General features: G+C 41.7%; 1 protein-coding gene across 1 annotated transcript in view; it reads left to right on the top strand.

Moving 5' to 3' along the window:
* The window catches only part of c1h8orf34 (chromosome 1 C8orf34 homolog), a 68,867-nt gene that overhangs the window by 35,186 nt on the left and 12,896 nt on the right, over nucleotides 1–20,785 (top strand). The window contains exons 8-10 of the mRNA XM_058643063.1: nucleotides 5,666–5,801; nucleotides 11,649–11,734; nucleotides 12,455–12,528. Of these exons, the coding sequence (XP_058499046.1) occupies nucleotides 5,666–5,801; nucleotides 11,649–11,734; nucleotides 12,455–12,528 (296 nt within the window). The remainder of the gene's footprint in view (nucleotides 1–5,665; nucleotides 5,802–11,648; nucleotides 11,735–12,454; nucleotides 12,529–20,785) is intronic.

Raw genomic sequence — 20,785 nt, 5'->3', positions numbered from 1 at the left:
TGCGGGAGACGCAGCACAGAGCCAGTCTGTCTGTCACTGTCTGAACAACATGGAATTACACGGAAACCTTGGAGAGAGGAGCACACAGACACTCTATCTGTGCTGCGCTCCTTCCTGGCTTCATTGTGAGCGAGTGATTGCGGCACGGAATTCCTCGTCACTCGGGCCTTTTGTTGGGAGGATCGCATCGCTGGAATAGTTTCCACCACCCCTTTACTTACTCCCACCTAGTGCAGACCCTTTATTTTTTTTTCTTCTTAAATCTATCTGCCGTGTCTCATCGTTAGACAGTTGCATGGAGCATGCATGGCTGCCCCCAGTGCCCCGGGGAGTGGAAAAGTGACGGGGCTGACAAACAGGCGAGTGTGGACAGACAGTTTGTTGTGTCTAGACACAGCGGGCCTGCGAGGCTGTCATGGTGTCGGGGTAAACTGTGTAGTGTGTGTGAGGCGTGCTGAGCTCTATTGTGAACCTGGGGAGGAGAGGAGAGTATTCAGTCGTGTTTGTTTTGAATAATTAGACGGGAAAGAAAAGAACACTTGACATATCAGATGTACAGTGTGTTCTTGTGAGAAAACAGTCAAGTGTATTTAAACTGCAGTGCATAACTTGTACTCTGCATGCTTCATCTGTCAAGTAATACTATCAGACCTGAGTGATACCACGACACGGGATCATTCGGTACATTTTGTGATGCGATGGGAGTGCTGGCCGCGAGTCGCCGTGTTTTTAACAGAAGAAACGGGCATTTCTTTTCACCATCAACCAAAGCATTGTTGCACACGCTGTTGTGGAAACGTCTGCGGAGAAGAAACTGACGGCTTCTTCTCCGCAGACGTTTCCACAAGGAATAAAGTGTCGTACAGCTTGGAGTATCCACACACAAAAATATTTGTGTACACAAAAAACACTAAAAACAAGTTTCCCCAAGCAGAGTCTGGGACGGTGGCAAGAACGTGACCTCATTCGGAGAATCTCGGTGCTGATTGGCCGTTGCGTCGTCACGTCAGGGTGTTTTTTCACAAAAGTTGAAAGGTTTAAACCCGAGCACAAGACACAGTTTGTGTGATAAATGCGATTGGCCGACTATCACGCCGGTTGTTGCATGACAAATTTGCACCTTGTGCGTGGTGAACACAGCATGAGGGAGCGTCTGTGTGTATATACCAGCAGTGCAGGGATGGGCGGGGTCAATAATTCACTCCTGAAAATTTTCTTTCGTGTTTTCAGTCACAATCCAACCTGTCTGCAGGCGTCTCGCTTTACTAGCGCGATGTTGCCGTTTACCCCCTTCTGACATTTCCTGTTTGCAGTGCCGTAATGTTGGCGGACAACACGACATCTAAACACAACTATATTTGGAAACACGGAGGGAAGTGGACGAAGGACTGTGTGAACTCAGTTTGAAAGTAATCCCAGCAAGATTTAAACGTCATGTTGATTAAAGGCCGTTCGTGAAATGTTGCTTTTTCGATCAGATGTTGGTAGTTCTACCCTGTACTTTAATGCATTTTGACGTATGAATCAACAAAATCCAAGCACACTGATGAGAATCAGTTTAACCGAGGACAAGATGTTCATGCAGGTTTGCACTCTGATCTGAAATATCATGTGTTTCCTGTTTATTCAAGACACAAATCAAAAATGTTCATAATCTATAATCAGAATATTCACTGTGTGTACAGTCGTACAGTTACACACATGGGTCATTTTAGGGTATCCACAAATCTCAAATCTGTTCTGTCACTTTTGCTTTGTTTTCTTTTCACTCGACCTGCCAAAAATTACAGTTTGAAGTGTTCTGCTACACCTCATTTAAACCCCCGTTAATGTGTTGCCCTCCAGACAACAAACCTTTTGTTTACCTCGTGACCTTTGAGGGCATGAGATTAGATCTCTCTCTTCTCTCGGAGCCCGAGGTCTTTTCTCTCCATCATTGTGTCATTTCATTTTGACTAGAAAAGAGTCTAAAAAAAGACAAAGTGGGGAGTTGAGGTGACGAGCAGCTGTGTACACTGAGCTCATGTTCTCTGTCCGCGTCGGAGCCGGGTTGGCTGTTATCCCACTGGGGGGGGGGGCGAGGGGTGAGGCGCTGCAGCCACACACAAGTGAATGTTTCCAAGTGTCAAGAAGCCATGATTTGTATCTCAGCCGATGACCCGAGGGAAATGTGGTATCTGGTCACATTTGTCATTTTGCCAAAAGAAGGCAAAAGAGTGGTCAAGGAGGGTAGAAGTGAAAACTTCAGCAGTTCCCACGACCAGCATCGCTGGTGGCTCTCTCTCTCCCTTTCTCTCTCTCTGTCCCCGCCTCCCACCGACGCAAACTCTGATGAATGTGACATTTAATATCGCCATGCTTAAGGGTCTTACTGCAATGTATCTGTGTGTCCTCCTTGAAGCGCTAAAACAACACGAACACAGTCAAAATAGAAGAAGAAGAATCGGCGTCTTATGAGCTTTCATTAGTTTCGCAGGTGTTTCTTCATAAATGTGTAATCCCTCACATGCACATATATTTCAAGTTAAATATTTAATATTTGGATTATTACCTCTTATTTCTGTGCTATGTCTGTACTGTTTTGCCGTAAAATTAGAAATGTCCCCATTGTTGGACTAAAAAGGAACGTCTTCCATAAACATCTACTGTTGGAGGAATAACTGGCCAATGGAAAGATGAGTTTTGCCACCCACAGAGACGCAGACTACACACACACACACACACACACACATTCTCGTTCTGTTGCACTGTGTTTATGGAAAAAGAAACAGGTGAGGTATGAATCAATTAACATGTTATTGTGCTCAGAGAACGACGGAGTCAAGCAGACAATTTCAGGTGTCTCGTCAAACCTGTGTCTGAACAGAGATTTCCTGGCTCCGCTCGACGGCTGATGGATGTTTGGTGGGGGGAGGAGGGGGGGGGGAGTTCTCATGAGCGAGTGTCATCCAATATAATCCACGTGATTAGTCACGCATTCTCGTCTTTCAAGGTGTGAGGCCTGTATTTTTTTTTTCCCCAACCACCAGAGCTCAGATAATGCAGTCCCCAAAATGAAAAGTATCAATGTTGGTGTCAGATAACTGGATCTGACGAGCACGTACTGTAACTGTGTGCGCACGAGAGCAGACACGATGATGATCCACCTCGTGTCCTGAAGGCGACCCACCTCCATGACTAAAGCTCTTAAGTTCCTCCGGTCTGATGGGGAAGAGCGGGAGGGAAAACGTTTTTTTTATGGTGACCACTCAAACATTTTTCCCCCGGTACATTTAACCGAGTAAAAGTCCAGACACTCGCTCATCTGCTCATCCTTCACAGAAATGTTTTTACCTCTGGAGGTTTGAAAACCAGGTTGGTCTGGTCGATGATTCAGTCCTTTCCTCTTTTGATCCTCCGCAGTGTTCAGCAGAACCGCTTGCTTCGCTACAGTAAACACGGACTTCATTATGGACTTTTACTGCGGCTCGTTCATAAATCTTGTTATTGGCGTGGTTTCACGGTTGTCTTGTGGAGTGTCTTTTCAAATAAACCATGCATCATGTTCTGTCTCACTGCTGAAAACTCAGTGTCCTGATATGTTGTGTGAGAGATGATTCTCTTTCATCTTGAATCACATGCAGATTTCATATGGAAATGACAAAATAAATATGCGGACTAGATTGATTGGCGTTTCCCACTAGTGCACTTTTCCTCCCGTGTGACTGTTTTCTCATTTATTTTGGACAAAATGGTGTTCATTCATTCATCCTCTACTGCTTTATCCTCAACATGAGGCTCATGGAGGTCGCTGGTGCCAATCCCAGACAAGTCTCCTGCAAGGTTATAATTGTTTTGGTTTTTTCATTAGTTTTAGTTTTTATTTCTTTTTAACTTTTTGTTTTTAAAACAAAATATGCAAACACATAATGTTGTCAGTCAAAAGGGTCAAAGGTCACAAATCCTTTAACTTTCTCACTCTCTCAGGGACCTTCATTAAAGCCAATTCACCTGTCCTTGTCATCATTCATCTGTCATCATCCACCACCTGTCCTCATCATTTATTCATCTGTCTTTACTATTCATTCGCCTGTCCTCGTCATTCATTCATCTGTCCTAATCATTCATTCACCTGTCCTCATCATTCATTCACTTGTCCTCATCAGTCACTGTCCTCGTCATTAATTCACCTGTCCTCGTCATTCATTCATCTGTCCTAATCATTCATTCACCTGTCCTACTCATTCACCTGTCTTCATCACTCACCTGTCCTCATCATTCATTCACCTGTCCTCATCATTCATTCACCTGTCCTCGTCAGTCACTGTCCTTGTCATTAATTCACCTGTCCTCGTCATTCATTCATTCATCTGTCCTAATCATTCATTCACCTGTCCTAATCATTTACCTGTCTTCATCACTCACCTGTCCTCATCATTCATTCACCTGTCCTCATCAGTCTCTGTCCTCATCATTCATTCGTCTGTCCTCACCATTCGTTCACCTGTCCTCGTTTATTTACTTATTAAATAACTTATTTTATCTACTTTTTTTTTTTATTCAGTAACGGATGTGATTTCAAACGTAGTAAAGTACAGTTACGTCCAAAAAAAACATACTTAAGAATTTGTTTAAAAAAAAAATGACAGTACACAAAAAACCTGCTCAATTACAGTAATGTGAGTAAATGTAATTCATCACTTTCCTCCTCTGTGTGAGTGTGTGATAGTGAGAGCAACACTTGTGTCTAATACTCAGACTTCAGGCAAATCAGATTTATTTTCCCACAAATCAGATTATTTCAGGCAGACGCTCTGTGATCAAATTGGATTTGTGTGTCCAGACATAACCACTAATATCTGCACTGGTGGTAACCGTGTACGCGGCATCTGACTCTCCACACGATCACCTCGTCAAGTCGCGCTATAGATCTCCACTGTTGCGAGGGAGAAACTTGGCAGCGAGTGGAGGAGACTGGTATCGAGATATTGCAGTTTTTCCATGCATTAGTCACGGCTGTGCTGGGCTCCTTCGTCGCCGCTGATGTGCGTCTCATTGAGAGTGATGCGAAAGGCAAGTCTCCAAATGTGGAGAATCAGATTTGAGGAAATCAGATTTTGTGGTTTGTTTGGTTTTTTTTTTCTTTCTTTCCAGACTTTCAAAAACAATATGGATAAAAGTTGGATAAGCAAAAAATATCTGGCACTTTGAACAAGGCCTGTTTGTGTGTGTGTGTGTGTGTGTGTGTGTGTGTGTGTGTGTGTGTGTGTTTGCTCTCTGGGACATGGGCTGAGATGAGAGGAAACTCTCTCCATCTCCATCTTACCACTCGTTCCTCCTGCCAACTTCATTGTTCCTTGTGTCCCTCACCCTCGGCCTGTTACCGTACTCTTCCTGTGTCTGCGCTGCCACGATACATCGCTGTCATCAGCTCTTCCTCGCTGCTCCCTACAGCAGAGTTGTGTCATGATTTTTGGTATGCGTGTGAGTGACGCTGAGATTGTTTATTTACTGGCTCTCGGTCGACTGTCATCACCGGGCATCATGTTGACAAGAGACAGACCAAAGTATGACTAATAACTGTCCCTTCCCTCGTTCTTTTCTCCCTCTCTTTTTTCCCCCCTCTTTGCTGTCTTTTTTTTCCCCCTCTGTCTGTCCTCGTGTCTTTGGCTCGCTCCCTCCTCAGAGGATCTGGACGACCTGCGCATGGAGGGCGTGACGGGCCTGGTTCCATCGGGCAGTAAATTCAGCCAGGGACGCAGCTCCTATCAGCCTGAGCCACAGGCCAAAGTGACGCTCAACATCTGCTCCAGGTGTGCCAGGTAAATGTCCCACTGTGATGAGGAGAGTGAGACAACGCTCATGTCGGTCCAGCAGGTTTACAGCCAGTTAGATTAATCCTCTTAATGTTGAATGAGTGAGTGCTTCTGCCCCTTTTCCCAAGATAACGTTCACTTTCAATATCTGGCAGTTATTCAACCGTTTAGGAGAAGCCAACGTCACAAATGTGTGACACACTGGTGAATCTCGTCTGTGATTGGACGCTCGTTCCTGCGGAGGTCCTGAGGGACTACTGTAATGAAAAGCTTATGGGTGCAAAAGTCTATTTCTCTGCTTTCCGGTATCCATCCATCCATCTTCTACCGCTTTATCCTCCACATTAGAGCTGCAACTAAGGATTATTTTCACAATCGATTAATCTGTCTATTATTTTCTCCATTAATCGAGTAATCATTTGGACCATAAAATGTTGATCAGTGTTGATCAAACCTGGAAATGATGATGTTCTCAAATGTCTTGTTTTTTTCCACAAACCAAAATTATTATTCACTTCACATGATTTTGTTTTTATTTGGAACAAAGAAACAATGAATATATTCACATTTAAGAAGCTGAAACAATCAGAAATCTTGTTTTAATCATGAAAAAAGCTTCAAACCGATGAATTGATTTTCAAAATAGTTGATGATTCATTTAGTAATCGATTATGTGCCAATCTCGGCTGACATAGGGCAGGAGGCGGACAGGTCATCGTTTTGGAATTTTCTAGATATCACAAATGGTCTATGAGAAAAATGCCAAAAGGGTTAACATAAAGACAGTAAACAAGTGTAAACACTACTAGTCATAAGTTAAGGTGACAGGCTACTGGTTACAGTATATACAAGATAGACATGACATTTAAAATAATCTCCCCATCAAAAATGTATATATATATTTTTTTTTTTTGAGATATATATATGTGAAAAAGAGAATGAGAATATCGTTATAATAAAGTATTTTGTACCAACATCGGCCGAAATATTTCCAATTTTACGACGACGCAAAAGCTCTGGCCAATAAAGCACAACATTATTATGCCACATATGGGAACCAAACAGGACCACAATTCCCACACTGTTTCTCAACATTTCAGAACAAGTTCTTTTGTTGTCGTTCTGAATGATACACCTCGAGAGGCAGAAATCCTCTTTGATTCATTAATAACGTATGAAGTATATATATGAATGGATATTATTGTTGGTTTTTTTCCGTGTATTTTTTTTTTGTTTCTCCTGTTTCATATTGCAGGTCATGACACCTCCCTTGCGCCCCTCCCCACCCAACTCTCCCACTCCCTCTCTGCATTTGTATCAGATGTAACATACCCTCCGCATCCAAGGAAGAGAATAATATCATATCTGAAAGGCATTCTGGTGTTGCTTGTTTTCACAAATTTCCTCTAGCGTGGATAAGCATCTCCATTATCACTGTTTTTCTTTCACGACACATTTCCTGTGCCCCCCCCCCCCCACCTCCACTCCGTCCCCCCCACAGTCCCCAGCATCATTGTAGCACTCAGATTTCTGTTTGCTGGGTGTGATACCACACAGGCAGGCGTAGGCAGGACTCTTCCCTGATGCCAGTCACAGATAAACGGTATCTCTACGGTGAGACGCCAGGCACAGATCCTGCCTGCACAACCTTCGCTGTTTGGGGTTTGGAATTTGTTTGTTTCCTCCTCTTCTTTCATTCACTCCGCTTATCGTGGAGCGTGGGACGTTGTCAGTGCTGCCGAGTTGTTTGCCGCCAGTTCAAGCAAAATAGTTTATACCTTTCTTTTGGTTTCTTCCAGGTTGGAATAGTGGCATAGAAAATCAGCATCTGCATCTAAAATCCTTTTTGGCCCTTGTGCGTTTTTTCTTTTTCTTCCTCCTCCTAACTAAATGTCAGACATCTGTTCTCCTTCTCTGTCTTCCGCTCTCTCTTTCTGGTTTGAGCCAAATTCTTGCTTCGTCCTCTTTAACCTGACCACCAAATCCTTCCCGAGCATTTCCGTCGAAGGAGTCGTGGTCTTGCAGAGTCATTTTTTTGGTGAGTGCAAGGTTCATAAACAGATCAGTAATCTGGAAAAGTGTTGCACGCATGGTATGCCTTTTGTGCTCTTCTGGAGACACAGATTTTTTTGATTTTTTTTTTAATCAGGGGTTGTTGAGTTCACAGATGCACACACACACACACACACACTCATTAGTCGACACATATGTGCATGCGTGTTCTCTCACGCAAACACACACACCAGTGAGAAGGAAGACGACGTGGGCAGAGGTCAGGGCAGGAGTTTCACAAGAGAGTTTCAGTCTCACTGTCTTGATGAGATTCCCAGAATGCCTTGCAGACACGGCCTCGGTATGCGGCCAATCCTTTTGGAACATGTGGAACAGTTCATGCTCTTGCACTTCACACCTGCAGACATCACTACTGTACAGATGTGACCTTGCACTCGCGCTGAACCTTTAAACTCTGTGATGTGTTTATTTAAATTGTTTTATATTGAGTGGTTTTCTGTTTGATTTTATATCACTGTCACACAGATAGCAGAAGCATTCCTCACATTCCCGTCTTCTTTCTTTTTTTGGTGGTCAGTTCTGTGCTTGAACACAGAGTATGTTCTCATGCACAGTTAAGTCGAGCTACAGTTGCTTAAATGGACTACTGTCCTTGTCCCGTACATACGATAGAGTATTAGAAATGTCTAGAATAAAGTTGGACAATCATGTCGAGATTCAAGCCGAGAAGCTGCCACTGAATCCGGACAATCAGTCTCAGATGTGGTTGGAATGTGAATTGAGTGAGTTTTTGACCTGCTGAAACTCATGAAACCACGAGTACGACCACTGATGGCTTCAGTTCAGTGCTTTGGGGCCATTGCTCCACCACTCCCACACGCCTGTGTGCCCAAACCCTCTGGATCATGTGACCTAATCAATTGTCTTATTGTATCTTGGGATACAACATAACCTCTCTGTATGGCATACAGTTGTAAGCATTGATATCCTCGCATCTGTCCATTTCCAGCTGTTACTTTTAGCAAGAATGAGCAACTTACGCAGTTTTTGGCACAACCTTTTCAATGTCGACACTTATTACCAAACTGTGTGTCTATGCCAAAAGAGCGAGGATTTCTGTGTTGCTACAACCAATTCTGAAGTACAAATTCACCAATTTGTTTACACAAGGCATTATTTGTAAGTCTGGATTCAGTGGCAGCTTCTGTGGAGCGGTCACTCTCTGACTCTGATGGACATGATGGATTAAAGTCGACATGATATTCCAACGTTATTCTCAAAATGTTTTGTTTAATGTTGAGGTTTTCTTCACGCGTGGAACACATTTGTTAAATGAAGTGGTGATATGTCCCCTTTCACCTTGTTTAGTATTAGACATTTTCATTTGGTTGACCTATTATTGTATGTCACAGACCCACACAACGTTAGCTGGCAGCTAGTTGGTGCCATGTTGTGCGCCATTCTGTGTCTTTCTACCATCCATTCACAGACTCCTCTCTGAACTTGGCCACAACGTCGTCACTTTTGGCATCAATGGTAGTTAGAAGCTCAGTTTTGAGTGCCTTAATGTCCGTCTGACCTGGTTGCTTTGCTTGGGACCGTCGGTCATACTGGGGCTCGGCGTTGCGGGGCTAGCTTAAGCTTTGGTGTTAGCTCGAGTGTTAGCTCGAGTGTTAGCTCTCGGTTTGGTCATTCCTTTTGTCTAATTTAGCGAGCGCGGACACACCAAGTCCGCTCGACTGAGACTAATACAAGTTGTGAAGTTGTAAAATAACTCAAAACAACATCTAAGTTGAGGAAATCATAGAAAAACACAGGCTGTGTGCGGGAGCAAATGGAGTAGGCCTAAACGTTACTCTCTCATGGCGTCCCCTGGAAGGTCCCCCGTCTATTCACTTCAAAATATTTAATTCTTTAAGCTGACGGAGCATTAATTCAGTCCACAACTGCACTGCTCTGGATTTTGCCATGTTTTTCTTGTTATTTCTGGGTCTTAACCTGGGAGTGGGTACAGGAACATGCGCAGAGCACTTGATTGAACATACACAATTCAAAGCAACCACAGTTTATGTGTGTGTTAGTCCAACTTTGAGACATTCAGTTTATTTAAATCCTATTTACACATATTTGTAGCCCGGTTGTGGTCGGACTAACTAAACAATTGTAATGTAAACATTGTGACTGTATTCACTTGATTTTGTTGTCCTTGCAGTCGAACACGTCAGAGAAGACGACCAGAGGTGACACAACTCTGCTCCTTCCTCAGGAAATTGGATTAATTTCCAACAGCACTTTTATTTATTTATATATATAGATTTATTTTTAAAGATTAATGTAGTGTATGTTAGTTAATATGCTACATTCAGGCTGAGCCAAGCGTTGTTAGGACACCTTTCTTCAGTCCGTTCCACCACCAGCTCAGTCCGCCTGTGTGGCTCCTAACTCGCAGTGGCAGGTCAGGAAACTCGCCGCTTCCTCTGGCTCTGCGCTGGCTGGTTGAAAGTGTAAAGTGCCGTGTGGCCTGTCTGTTGTGGCCATGTCTCTGTCTCTCGGGGCTGGAGCTGTGGTCACCGGCATTTCATCTACCTCCTTCATGCACTCAATCAGTTATTTTAATGGCAACATGCTCCTGCCACAAAAACCCTCCCGTGTTCAAAACGCATCCCAGATCTCAGACATGGTCTGCAGTTCAAGGAAATGGGTCTAGATCTCCCCAAAAAAAACCTCTTTTGAGCTTATAGTTCTCATTAAATTAATTGCTTTCATATCAGGAATGTACCGCTGGAATGGAAGTGAGGGCTTGCAGCGCTGAGCAGGTTTTGTTTAGAGAACGGGGAAGGTCTTTTGATGATCATCTTAGGTAGCATTTAACGGTCTCATAAAGCCCATTAAAGAGATGGAGAGACAAGGAGAAGAAGGATGTTTAAAGAAAGACTCTTTTAACCTCGTGGTAAAAGGTAGAAATGGAGAAGGCCTGTGGCTGTGAGGGAGTTCAGCAGTGCTTTCCTTTGTCTTCACCTCATGGCTGTGCTGATGACATGGAAATAGCATGCAGCAGAAGAATTTGGAGCTAAGAAATGCCGTGTAATTACAGTCAATATGTGGTTGTAATTTACAGTTGGTTAAAATATGCGTTAGGAAAATAAATGCTGGTTTTAATTCCACACTGACTCTTGCTCAAAGTGTGTGAATTACTTGGAATTAGGAGTTTATAAATTCAGTGAAAAGCCACGTGTGACATGTTTATCTTCCCACCATGAAAATGCCTTTCAGTCGCCGCTTGTCTTTCATCCGTGGAAAAACTTTTCCTATCGACGGGAAACACAAATCTTTTAGTGCCTCGAGGAGACGGAGCGCCAAATCTCTCCAGACCAGCTTCCATTTCAGTCCAAACAAATATCACTTAAAAGAATGAAAAATGTTGTTGGAACACATTATGACAAAGAACAGAAACTAAATGATTTAATAAGGAATCTGTATGCCATGTTTTCTTTCTTTTGATTTTCCATTAAGCACAGTCTGTAAGATATGAACTTTTGATAGAATTTGAGAAGCAGTGATGCAAAGACGAGGTTTGTGTCCCAAAACTGACCCCCGTCGCCCTCCTGGTCCCAGATTTTTACAAAGGCCGAGATTATAAACTCCACAAACACTTCCCCTTTGTCTCATCACCTCAGACTGATAGTGACCTGCTTGTCTCTTTGTTATCTCACGTTCACTTTCCAAACATGCGACTCAGTGTTGTGGCTAAGGAGATGCTGATGTGAGAGATTGTTTGAAATGCTCCCCTGTTGTTGCCGTTGTGTACAGTAGTGAATAGAGTGTGTGTGTCGTTTCCAGGTTGCAGGGGGACAGCCTATCAGACGGCAGATCTGAAGAGGAGCACAGGACTCGCATATCTGAACAGGCCGTGCCTGACATCTCCTGTAAGTTGCTTCCTTTAAGACGGATAATTAGCAAGTCAAGTGATGTGTCTTATCACCTTTATGCCGATGATATCCAGCTGTACCACAAACTATCAATCAGTTGTTAAGTGATATTTAGTTGAACTCTGAGAAAACAGAAACCCTTATTGTTGCCTCTGACATTCGTCCCTCTGATAAAACAGCACATCGGCCCTCAGAAAAAAGTCAGAATTGTGAGATTAAAGTCAGAGATTAAAGTCAGAACACTTAGAAAAAAGTCTGAATTCTGGGTTAAAGTCAGAATTCCCAGAAAAAAGTGGGAATTCTAAGATTAAAGTTAGAATTTTGAGATTAAAATCAGAGATTAAAGTCAGAATTCTCGGAAAAAAGTCTGACTTCTGAGATTAAAGTCAGAATTCCCAGAAAAAAGTGGGAATTCTAAGATTAAAGTTAGAATTTTGAGATTAAAGTCAGAATTCTGAGAAAAAAAAGTCAGAATTCAAAGAAAAAAAGTCAGAATTCAAAGAAAAAGGTTTTTTTTACATGTGGCCCTAATACTCCTCCATACATATCTGTGAAAGGTGCTACATAAATATGATTTACTTACTTAAGTTGCTCAACACATTTCAAGTTCAAAGTCAGTCCATTTCTTCTCTCTTTCTAGATTTCTGTGGTCTCATGCTTTGCTCTGTCCTTCTGCCCCCTCCCACCCCCTCTTTTTTTTCCTGTAATCTGGAGCAGCTCCAGTGCCTGGTGTGGACACGGTGGCGGGACGGCTGCAGGAATGCGACGCCTCGTCTCAAATGTCGAGCTCTGTATGTGTCTTCCCTGCGTCCATCACCAAACAATTAAGATCACCATACAGCCATCAATTATCATGTCAGCCTCTCCTCCGCAGCCTCTTTTTGAGTGAAAACCACCTCAAGCCTCGTGTTTATACGACACAGCCGATCCATCTTTATGTGGGAATTTCAGATTTTCGAGCTTGCACAGCATTTCGGTTTTCACACACAACAGCTGACACCACAATTAGAAATCTCCCTGTATCACTTTGCTCACCTCTCAGCGCTGTCGAGTGGATACGTGAAAGAATATCTGGTGACACGATGACACTCGAGGCTCATTTAGAGGTTTTTATACAACAGGGCAAAATGTCTTGTTGGTGATAAGGTAACGCTGGCTTTTGTTCAGTCAGAGACTGCGTGATAACCTCACACGCTTCGGGGGAGAAATCCATATAGATGTAATGTGTCACAGAGCAGACAAACACTCACATGCTGTTAATAAAGCTGTCAGCTAAGACGCCTATACCTTTGTATAATTACCCTCTCTCCCCCCCCCCCTCCAAAAAAAAAAAAATCTAATACCCTTTTTTTTATAATTGCCCAATCTAGGTGTTAGGCAGATTTCTTTTTTTTACGGCTTTTTATTTAAAACAGAGATTGGAGCTGTGGCGTCGTGCCGTGTGTGCAGCAGATGCAGAGGCTCCAGACTAACTGGGAGCAGACGTTCAGAGGCTGACCGAGCTACTAGAATCAAAGCTTGTCATCAGAAGTCTGACGGGGCACATTAACGCATGCAAGACACCGGCGGGGAAATTAGACTGCGCCCGTGTTACTGCCATCACGTCGAATTTCCCTCATTTATTTAAACTGGCTCAGGTGTTGCAGTGCCAGGCAGAAGGGGAATCGTTTTTGTTTTAGCTCATAACAAGATGCTAAGCTGCTTGTGCCAAGAAAGTCTTTGTATAGACACGGTACACATGAGGACAACACTAACACTGCGTGTCCCACATGCAAACATTTTCACTTACTGTAGTTTATGTGGTTGTTTTGTCTTTACATGCATATGTTGCGCTCTGAAATGACAATAATATAACTTTTTTTTCCATTACTATGTTTAAACGTACAGTATATAAGAGTGTCTTATATCTTTTTTTTCAGCTTTTTTTTTTCTGATGAAATTTTTTTTTTATTTTCACCAACTATATAAACAGACCTGAGCAAAAAGAACTCAAAATTTTTAAAAATCGGACTGAATTTGTGAAATTTGAAAACACGTGACAGTTCAAACTTCACTTAAACTTGTTTTTATGGACAAAAAGAAAAATATTTATTTTATGTGAATTCTTTACAATTATTGCTCTTTTATATATCTACTAAAAATGCGATATAAAATGAATCCTAACTTTGACTCAACAACCCATAAATAGTTGAAATATGTGACCTATAAACACACACCCCCTGGATGTCCATAAAAGGAGTTATTGTTTATTATTTCCACTGCAAATTACCAACGGGTGCACCTGCGGGCAGAGATTTGTGCCGTATGAGCACTAAGGTTTTCAATACAGCCAAAATTAACGAGATAAAATAATAATTTATTGCAGTTAACGCAAGTTTGTTTACTTCTGGTGTGCGCTGGCTGACCTCTGACGTGAAACAGAGATAGTAGCTGAAGATGGAGAGAGAGGTGAGGGATTGTTGGGACGGAAAGCTTCATTATAAGAAGCTGAGCGACGGAAACATCGCAAATACAAAAGTTACCTGGGTGTCACGGCACAATTTATCGACAATGACTCTCTTCATCATGACAAATGTGAATGTCTGAGTTCCTAAGGACAGTCCCAGGTGGAGTTTGTTATTGTGATGTTAACACATGTTCTTGTTGCATACAGGATGTTGAGCCTTTATTTTAAGATGACCTGGTTGGTACTTGATAGTTTATAGACTCAAGTCTCTTTGAAACCACATAGTTTTACGTGTAGTTCTGTGTTTAAAAAGATCCACAGGTCAAACCCCGTCTGGTTCACGTGAGGACAATACTAATACTCTCTGTCCCACAGTGCAAACATTTATGTGGGTTGTTTTTGTCTTTACGTGCATGTGTTTGGCTCTCTTTGAAAAGAAATGCCAATATGTGAATAATGTGTTGTTGGTTTAACAGGTCCTTCTGAGCCTTGGATGCCACAAGGAAATGCGTTCAGTGTTTGATATCATACAGAACGATCCAATTTTATTTATAAAACACACATTTCTAAACCACAGGGTGGACCGAAGTGCAGTGCATACAATACAAATATAGGGCAACAATAAGAGGGCTAATGAGGACTCAAAGACGCACATACAAGTCAATAAAAGAAGCATTTAAAGACTTAACATAAAACATTAACACAGGAAACAACTCACTCTAGGTTAGAAGCCAACGGAAATAAATAGCCGTGATTTCAGCCCCAAGCTTCAGCCTTGATTTTGGGACGACTAAGATCTTAACATAATCTGGTATTCATAGAAAAGTGTCCAACTGCCACAAAGATGCATGGAAATATTAAAGTTTTGCAGTCATTTTTATTTATTATTCTTATTTAACACATGCCACCAGTTATCCTTAAATGTAGTTTCCTTTCTTTGTACTGTATACAGCACTGGTTTGGGTAGTAAAAGCTTGGTGATGTTGGAAAGTAAACAATGTTAATGGTTATCATTATTAGTCCGACAGGCCCCGCCCCCCTCCCCCCCGTCTCTGCCTGGTCCTGCAGGTGATAATTACCCCATAAAGACAAATACTTTCCTAACGCAGTCGCTGCAGCAAACTCCCCCAAGAAATTCCTCTATGGTTCTCTTTATAAGTGTTAAGTGATCAAATTTATTATTTTTTTATGGTTGTGTTGCCATCATTAAGTCTGCGTTAGAAATGTATGTACGTATGATAATTAGCAATGCCGCGTGTATAATACAAGGCAGAGGCATTGTGAGGGAATTTGGCCGAGTTTGAGTGCAATAATAAAACACTGTATGGCTTCTTCTTATATTTACGTTCTGCAGACATGGTTATGTGAGCACATACATGGTATTGCTAATTTTTAATCATTTGTCTGTTCTGGTCTTTTTTTAATCAGAACAGCGAATTATTACTGGGGGGGGGGGGGGGGGGGGTTTGAAAAATGACACTTAGAGTTTTATTGATGCAGTTTAAAACGGTTTATTTTCTCTGCTGGAAGCTCTTCAGTCTTCACCTGAACCCAAACAATTACTCATTACAAGCTACTGTTCAGTCATTAGTTACATGTGTGATTGTTTTGTTATTATTTAAATACAGGAACTACACTGTGAATGTTGTGCAGTAATACTGTAGGTCGTTTAACCTTTGTACGTACTAGTTTTCGTCCCTTTGCACTTTGACTTGGAACAACATAATATTCTTCTACAACTAAAAGACAAGAAGGACGTGTTACTACGTCTACTATAGGGAAACCAGGGGTAACCTGTGTGTGTGTGTCTTCTACCTCCTCTTTCCAAAGAAAGACAATTAGACCAAAAGTGTGTTCGACCAAGTGTAGCAGTTTTATTTATCTCAGAGAGGAACAATGTACGGAAGAGTTTTAGGGCCACGTGTAAAAAAACTTTAATCTGACTTTAATCTCAGAATTCTGACTTGAATCTCAGAATTCTGACTTTAATCTGGTTTCAATCTCAAATTCTGATTTGAATCTCAGAATTCTGACTTGAATCTGACTTTAATCTCAAATTCTGACTTTGATCTCAGAATCCTGACTTTTTTCTCAGAATTAATTGGGTGTTTTTTCCTTACTTTCAATTTTTCAAACAAACCAAAAATACTCTTTTTAAACCTAATCTTACCTACAAAAAAAACAGAAAATAAATGACAAAATGACATAAAACAGGAGAAAAGAAACAAAATGACTTTTCTCTCCTACTTCTGCTATCGTTTACATTTAACAAAAACGCTCTCAAAAGCATAAAATCAACTTAAATGAACTTAAACAACAACTTAATGAACTAACCTTCACTCACTACGACTATTGCCTACTTCAATTCAATGATATTGCAAAGACACCGACACAGGATTTTTTGAAAATGTGAGGCGGAAGTTTTTGTAACCAAGGCCCCAAATCTCTTCATCCACTCGCGGTGAGCCTCTCACAGTGTGACACCTGGTTGCTGACGTCCACCTGAGAGACTGAGACAGACACAGGGACACACCCACACCACCAGAATGTGCAAATAAAAGTGCAAAAACAAACCCAAACATGTGACCTAGGGTCAGAACAGATGTCATTTCCGAGCTTGACTGTGTTATTGTCAGTATCCTGTTTGCTTTGGGCTGCGGTTTTTGTGAGCACAGTGAGCCGGTGAACTCTCTATATTATAGTCTATAAAATCCGTTAGGTGTTTATACTGCGAGCCAAAACAACAGGAACTCATTAAAAGTCGAGTGTTAGACCTCACATCCTTTATTCTCCTACGGTATTACAAGCTTTAAAGCTCCACAACAGTGACATCTGTTCTTCAGAAAACACAGTTTCTGCAGTCTATTACCGTCCAGTTAAATATATCAGCTTTTGATTCATTTTAATTTAAAACGTGTATGTTTTTTTTGCTCTTGCACTTGCTTGTTTACCGTACGTGCATTTGAACAACAAAACACTGCACATGTGTCTCGTGATGCTGTGCTATAAAGAGAGAATAGTTCTCCTCGCATGTTTGAAGAGCGAGTAATCAGTAACATCCAAGACTTTGTTGTGTGGTTGGAATAAAAATAACCCAAATTTTTTTGTTCTTTACCGCACACATGTGCAGATCAAATCCTTATGACGGCAATTTTCTCTTTATTTCCACGCTGCCTCTCCTACACCTGATGGAGAAGAAGCAGCACTTGCTGTTGCACGTGATTTTTACACTTTTCAGTTTTAATTTCATGAGCGTATACTCTGTGGCCTTTATATATCTGTTTTTGCTAAGCGAGAATGGCATTCAACCAAAGACTGCTGAGCGAGGGCCCAAACCCAGGGCTGCATAAATCCAGAATGAAATAGGAATCAGATCTCAATGTAACAATTGATGAACAGCTCTGGGCAGATTTATTTTCAGCCACTATTGTATAAATTGATTAAACTATTATACCTTACCCCAGGAAAAAACCCAAAAACATTAATTCAAATCAAACCTGTCCAAAACATGACGTCTGCTCCACTTTAACCAGGATCACTGGAGAAGTTAATGTTCCACTGGACCCTGAACTTTACAAGTTCAATGGGGAACTTTACGAGCGTCGGTGGTTCGCTAAACAATGCACAAGTTAAATTTATGGAAAGAGCTCAGTGTGTGGCCAAGAAATGCATCCAGGGTCATGGAACTCGGATTTCCCCTCTCCCTGTGGACAGGTGGTTTTTGGATGATGATGAACAGTTGTATGTTCATCACATATTGTCTCAGAAAACAGAAAAACATGATATGGGAAAAAACACTCTAGGTAATAGGTAAATAGGTAATCCGTGCGCACAAAATACTAATTAGTTCCCATGAAATACTAATACATGGTCACGAAATACTAATTCGTTCCCACGGAATAGGTAATATGTGTGCACAAAATACTTATCCGTGGCCACGAAATAGGTAATACGTGTGCAGGAAATACTAATATGTGGCCAGGAAATACTAATTAGTTCCCACGAAATAGACAAAACGTGTGCACGAAATACTAATACGTGGCCACGAAATACTAATTAGTTCCCATGAAATACTAATACGTGGTCACGAAATACTAATTTGTTCCCACGGAATAGGTAATATGTGAGTACAAAATACTTATCCGTAGCCACGAAATAGGTAATATGTGTGCACGAAATACTAATTCTCGCCCGCTAAGTTTTATTTTAGGTTGGGAAGGAGTTAGAAATATATTCTCAAAAGCCTGGCATAACAAGGTAGTTATCCCGACAGGATTTGTATCCCCTGCTGCGGGAGAGCGCGTGCATTCAGCGAGCGAGGCTATTATGTTGTCATGTTTGTTAAAACAGAAAATAAAATGGTAAAAAATCAAAGTGAAGCAACAGACTCCACAATGCTGTTCAGCAGCGCTTGATGTCACTCCATTCAAAGATTGATTCCTTCAGAGGAGGAGGAGTCGAATTTAACGGAATTGAAACCTTTATCCTGCACAGAAACAGACAGTGGTGGTAGCATTTAACTTTCAGAGCTTTGATTTAATGCGATCCATGATGCACCAACTTTTCATTTTTCATTTTAACCCACATGAACAAATGGCTCCAATCGGTGTTAAATTGTCCAGGTAAAAGCCTGAAATAACAAGACATAAGAACAACTGCATATTTATCCGTTTGTCTTGGTGTGCACAATGTGCGTTTGTCTGCCGTGTGCCTGTGTGTGTGCGTGTATATTAGTCCCTTTGCTCCCCGTCCTGACCACAACTAAAGAAAGTCCAACAAAGCCAGCTGTAGGCTCGAACCTCCAACCCAGCCCAGCCGTGTTTGAGGTCTGTGACTGAGTGCACACATCCCAAAACAGTTCTTGTTGTGTGGACGATCGATGTTGGACCAAACCCCAGATTGTGGTGATTATTACTGGTGACCACACACGTATAGCTGCACACATGCAGACTATAAAATATTTAACTCTAGACTTCCATCCTCTCTCTGTCTCTGTCTCTCTCGCGCGTTCGCTCGCAACATGGAATCAATTTAGCAAGAAACAAGATCCATGTTTGTTAGTTGGGCAGAAGCATCACCAGAGGGTTTTTCCCCTTCGCTCTTTTACGTCTTTTAGTTTTGTCACACTGGGAGGAGGAGGAGGATTATACAACTCGGGTTTTCCTCCACTGACACTAATATATACAAAAGTCATTGCAAAATCACAGGCAGTCTTTCTTTTGGAGAGCGTTAGGCAATCGCTCATCTCTTTTGTCTGTGGAAAAGGTGCGGAATCCAAATCGAAGTATCCAAAGAACGGCGGCACGGTCGCACCAGCAGGTTTCGAACCCCCGGGTCCTCTTCTGTGTTGAGTTTGCATGTTTTCTCCAGGTGCTCCAGTTTCCTCCTACCATTAAAACACGTGTTAGGTTAATGCTCCTGTCAGTGCCCCCTGACCAAGCCACTGATGTTCAATCTGCTCAGTGGCTGCCCACTGCTCCTCGTCCCAGAAAGGTCCCTGTGAATTTCTCCATGGAGATTAACCCTGAGAAAACACAGCATTTCAGCTGTTTTTTTATGTTAAAGCATACAGTATATACAGAGGGTATAAAATGTGTCTTATATCCTGGGGAAAAAAAAATATATAGTCATACCTGAGCAAAAAGTCGGATTGAATTTGTGAAATATGTGAAATAAGTCCCAGTTCAAAGTTCACTTGAAGTCGTTTTTAAGAACAAAACTAAAATAAAAACGTTATAAAGTTATTGCTACTTTATATCACTACTAAAAATGTGATATACATTGAATCATAACTTTGACTCAACAGCACATAAGAAGATGAAAAAGCCTGAATTAAAGCCTGAATATGTGACCTATAAACACACCCCCAGGATGTCCATATAAGGAGTTGTGTATTATTCCCATGGCAATTTAGCAATGGTGCACCTGGTGCTAATAATAATGCTTAAGGTTAATAAAGCTACCTTAAAGGTAGGGTTGGAGATGGACAGGAACGTGGAACGAACATAGATTCACTGCGCAGCATCGGCAACTTTCGGTACTTTTCTGTGACGCTTACTTTTTTGGATACTTGTCTGTCATAACGTTGCTGCCACTGTCTCGTTGGATTTAGCATTAGCTCTGTGTTGTCTTCTGAGAGTGCTAGTGCACAAAGAGGGGAGGGCAGATGCTAGTTTGACTGATGCATCGCGATCCAATTCATTTGTTCGGGCCGTTCACTATTACTCACTGTATTTTAGCAACGCAGTAAAAAATGCTCCAGAAAATAATCTCCCACCCCACCTTTAACTTTAACTGCGTCATGCTTTGTTTTAGATAAGGCTGCTTCAAAATAAGATTTAATCATTTCATCATACCTTTACTGTGTAATCAAATTCATTTGTCTCGCAGTGTAAATAGGTATGACTTCACTAAACAACCAGACTTCACACCAAACAAGAGCCATATTTTGATTGTAATGTCTGTTTATTCATCGATGTTATCTGGGGGAAGTGAATTGCGAGCAGATTTTTGGTACATCCTGTTTATATACAGTATGTGGCTGCAGAACCGTACCACCTGTGGTCTCCAGTGTATATATATATATATATATATATGTATGT

Source organism: Solea solea, chromosome 1 (assembly GCF_958295425.1).
Source record: "Solea solea chromosome 1, fSolSol10.1, whole genome shotgun sequence".
Classification (NCBI taxonomy): domain Eukaryota; kingdom Metazoa; phylum Chordata; class Actinopteri; order Pleuronectiformes; family Soleidae; genus Solea; species Solea solea.
The sequence above is the reverse complement of the archived record's forward strand: the minus strand, read 5'-3'. Positions and strand labels throughout refer to the sequence as shown.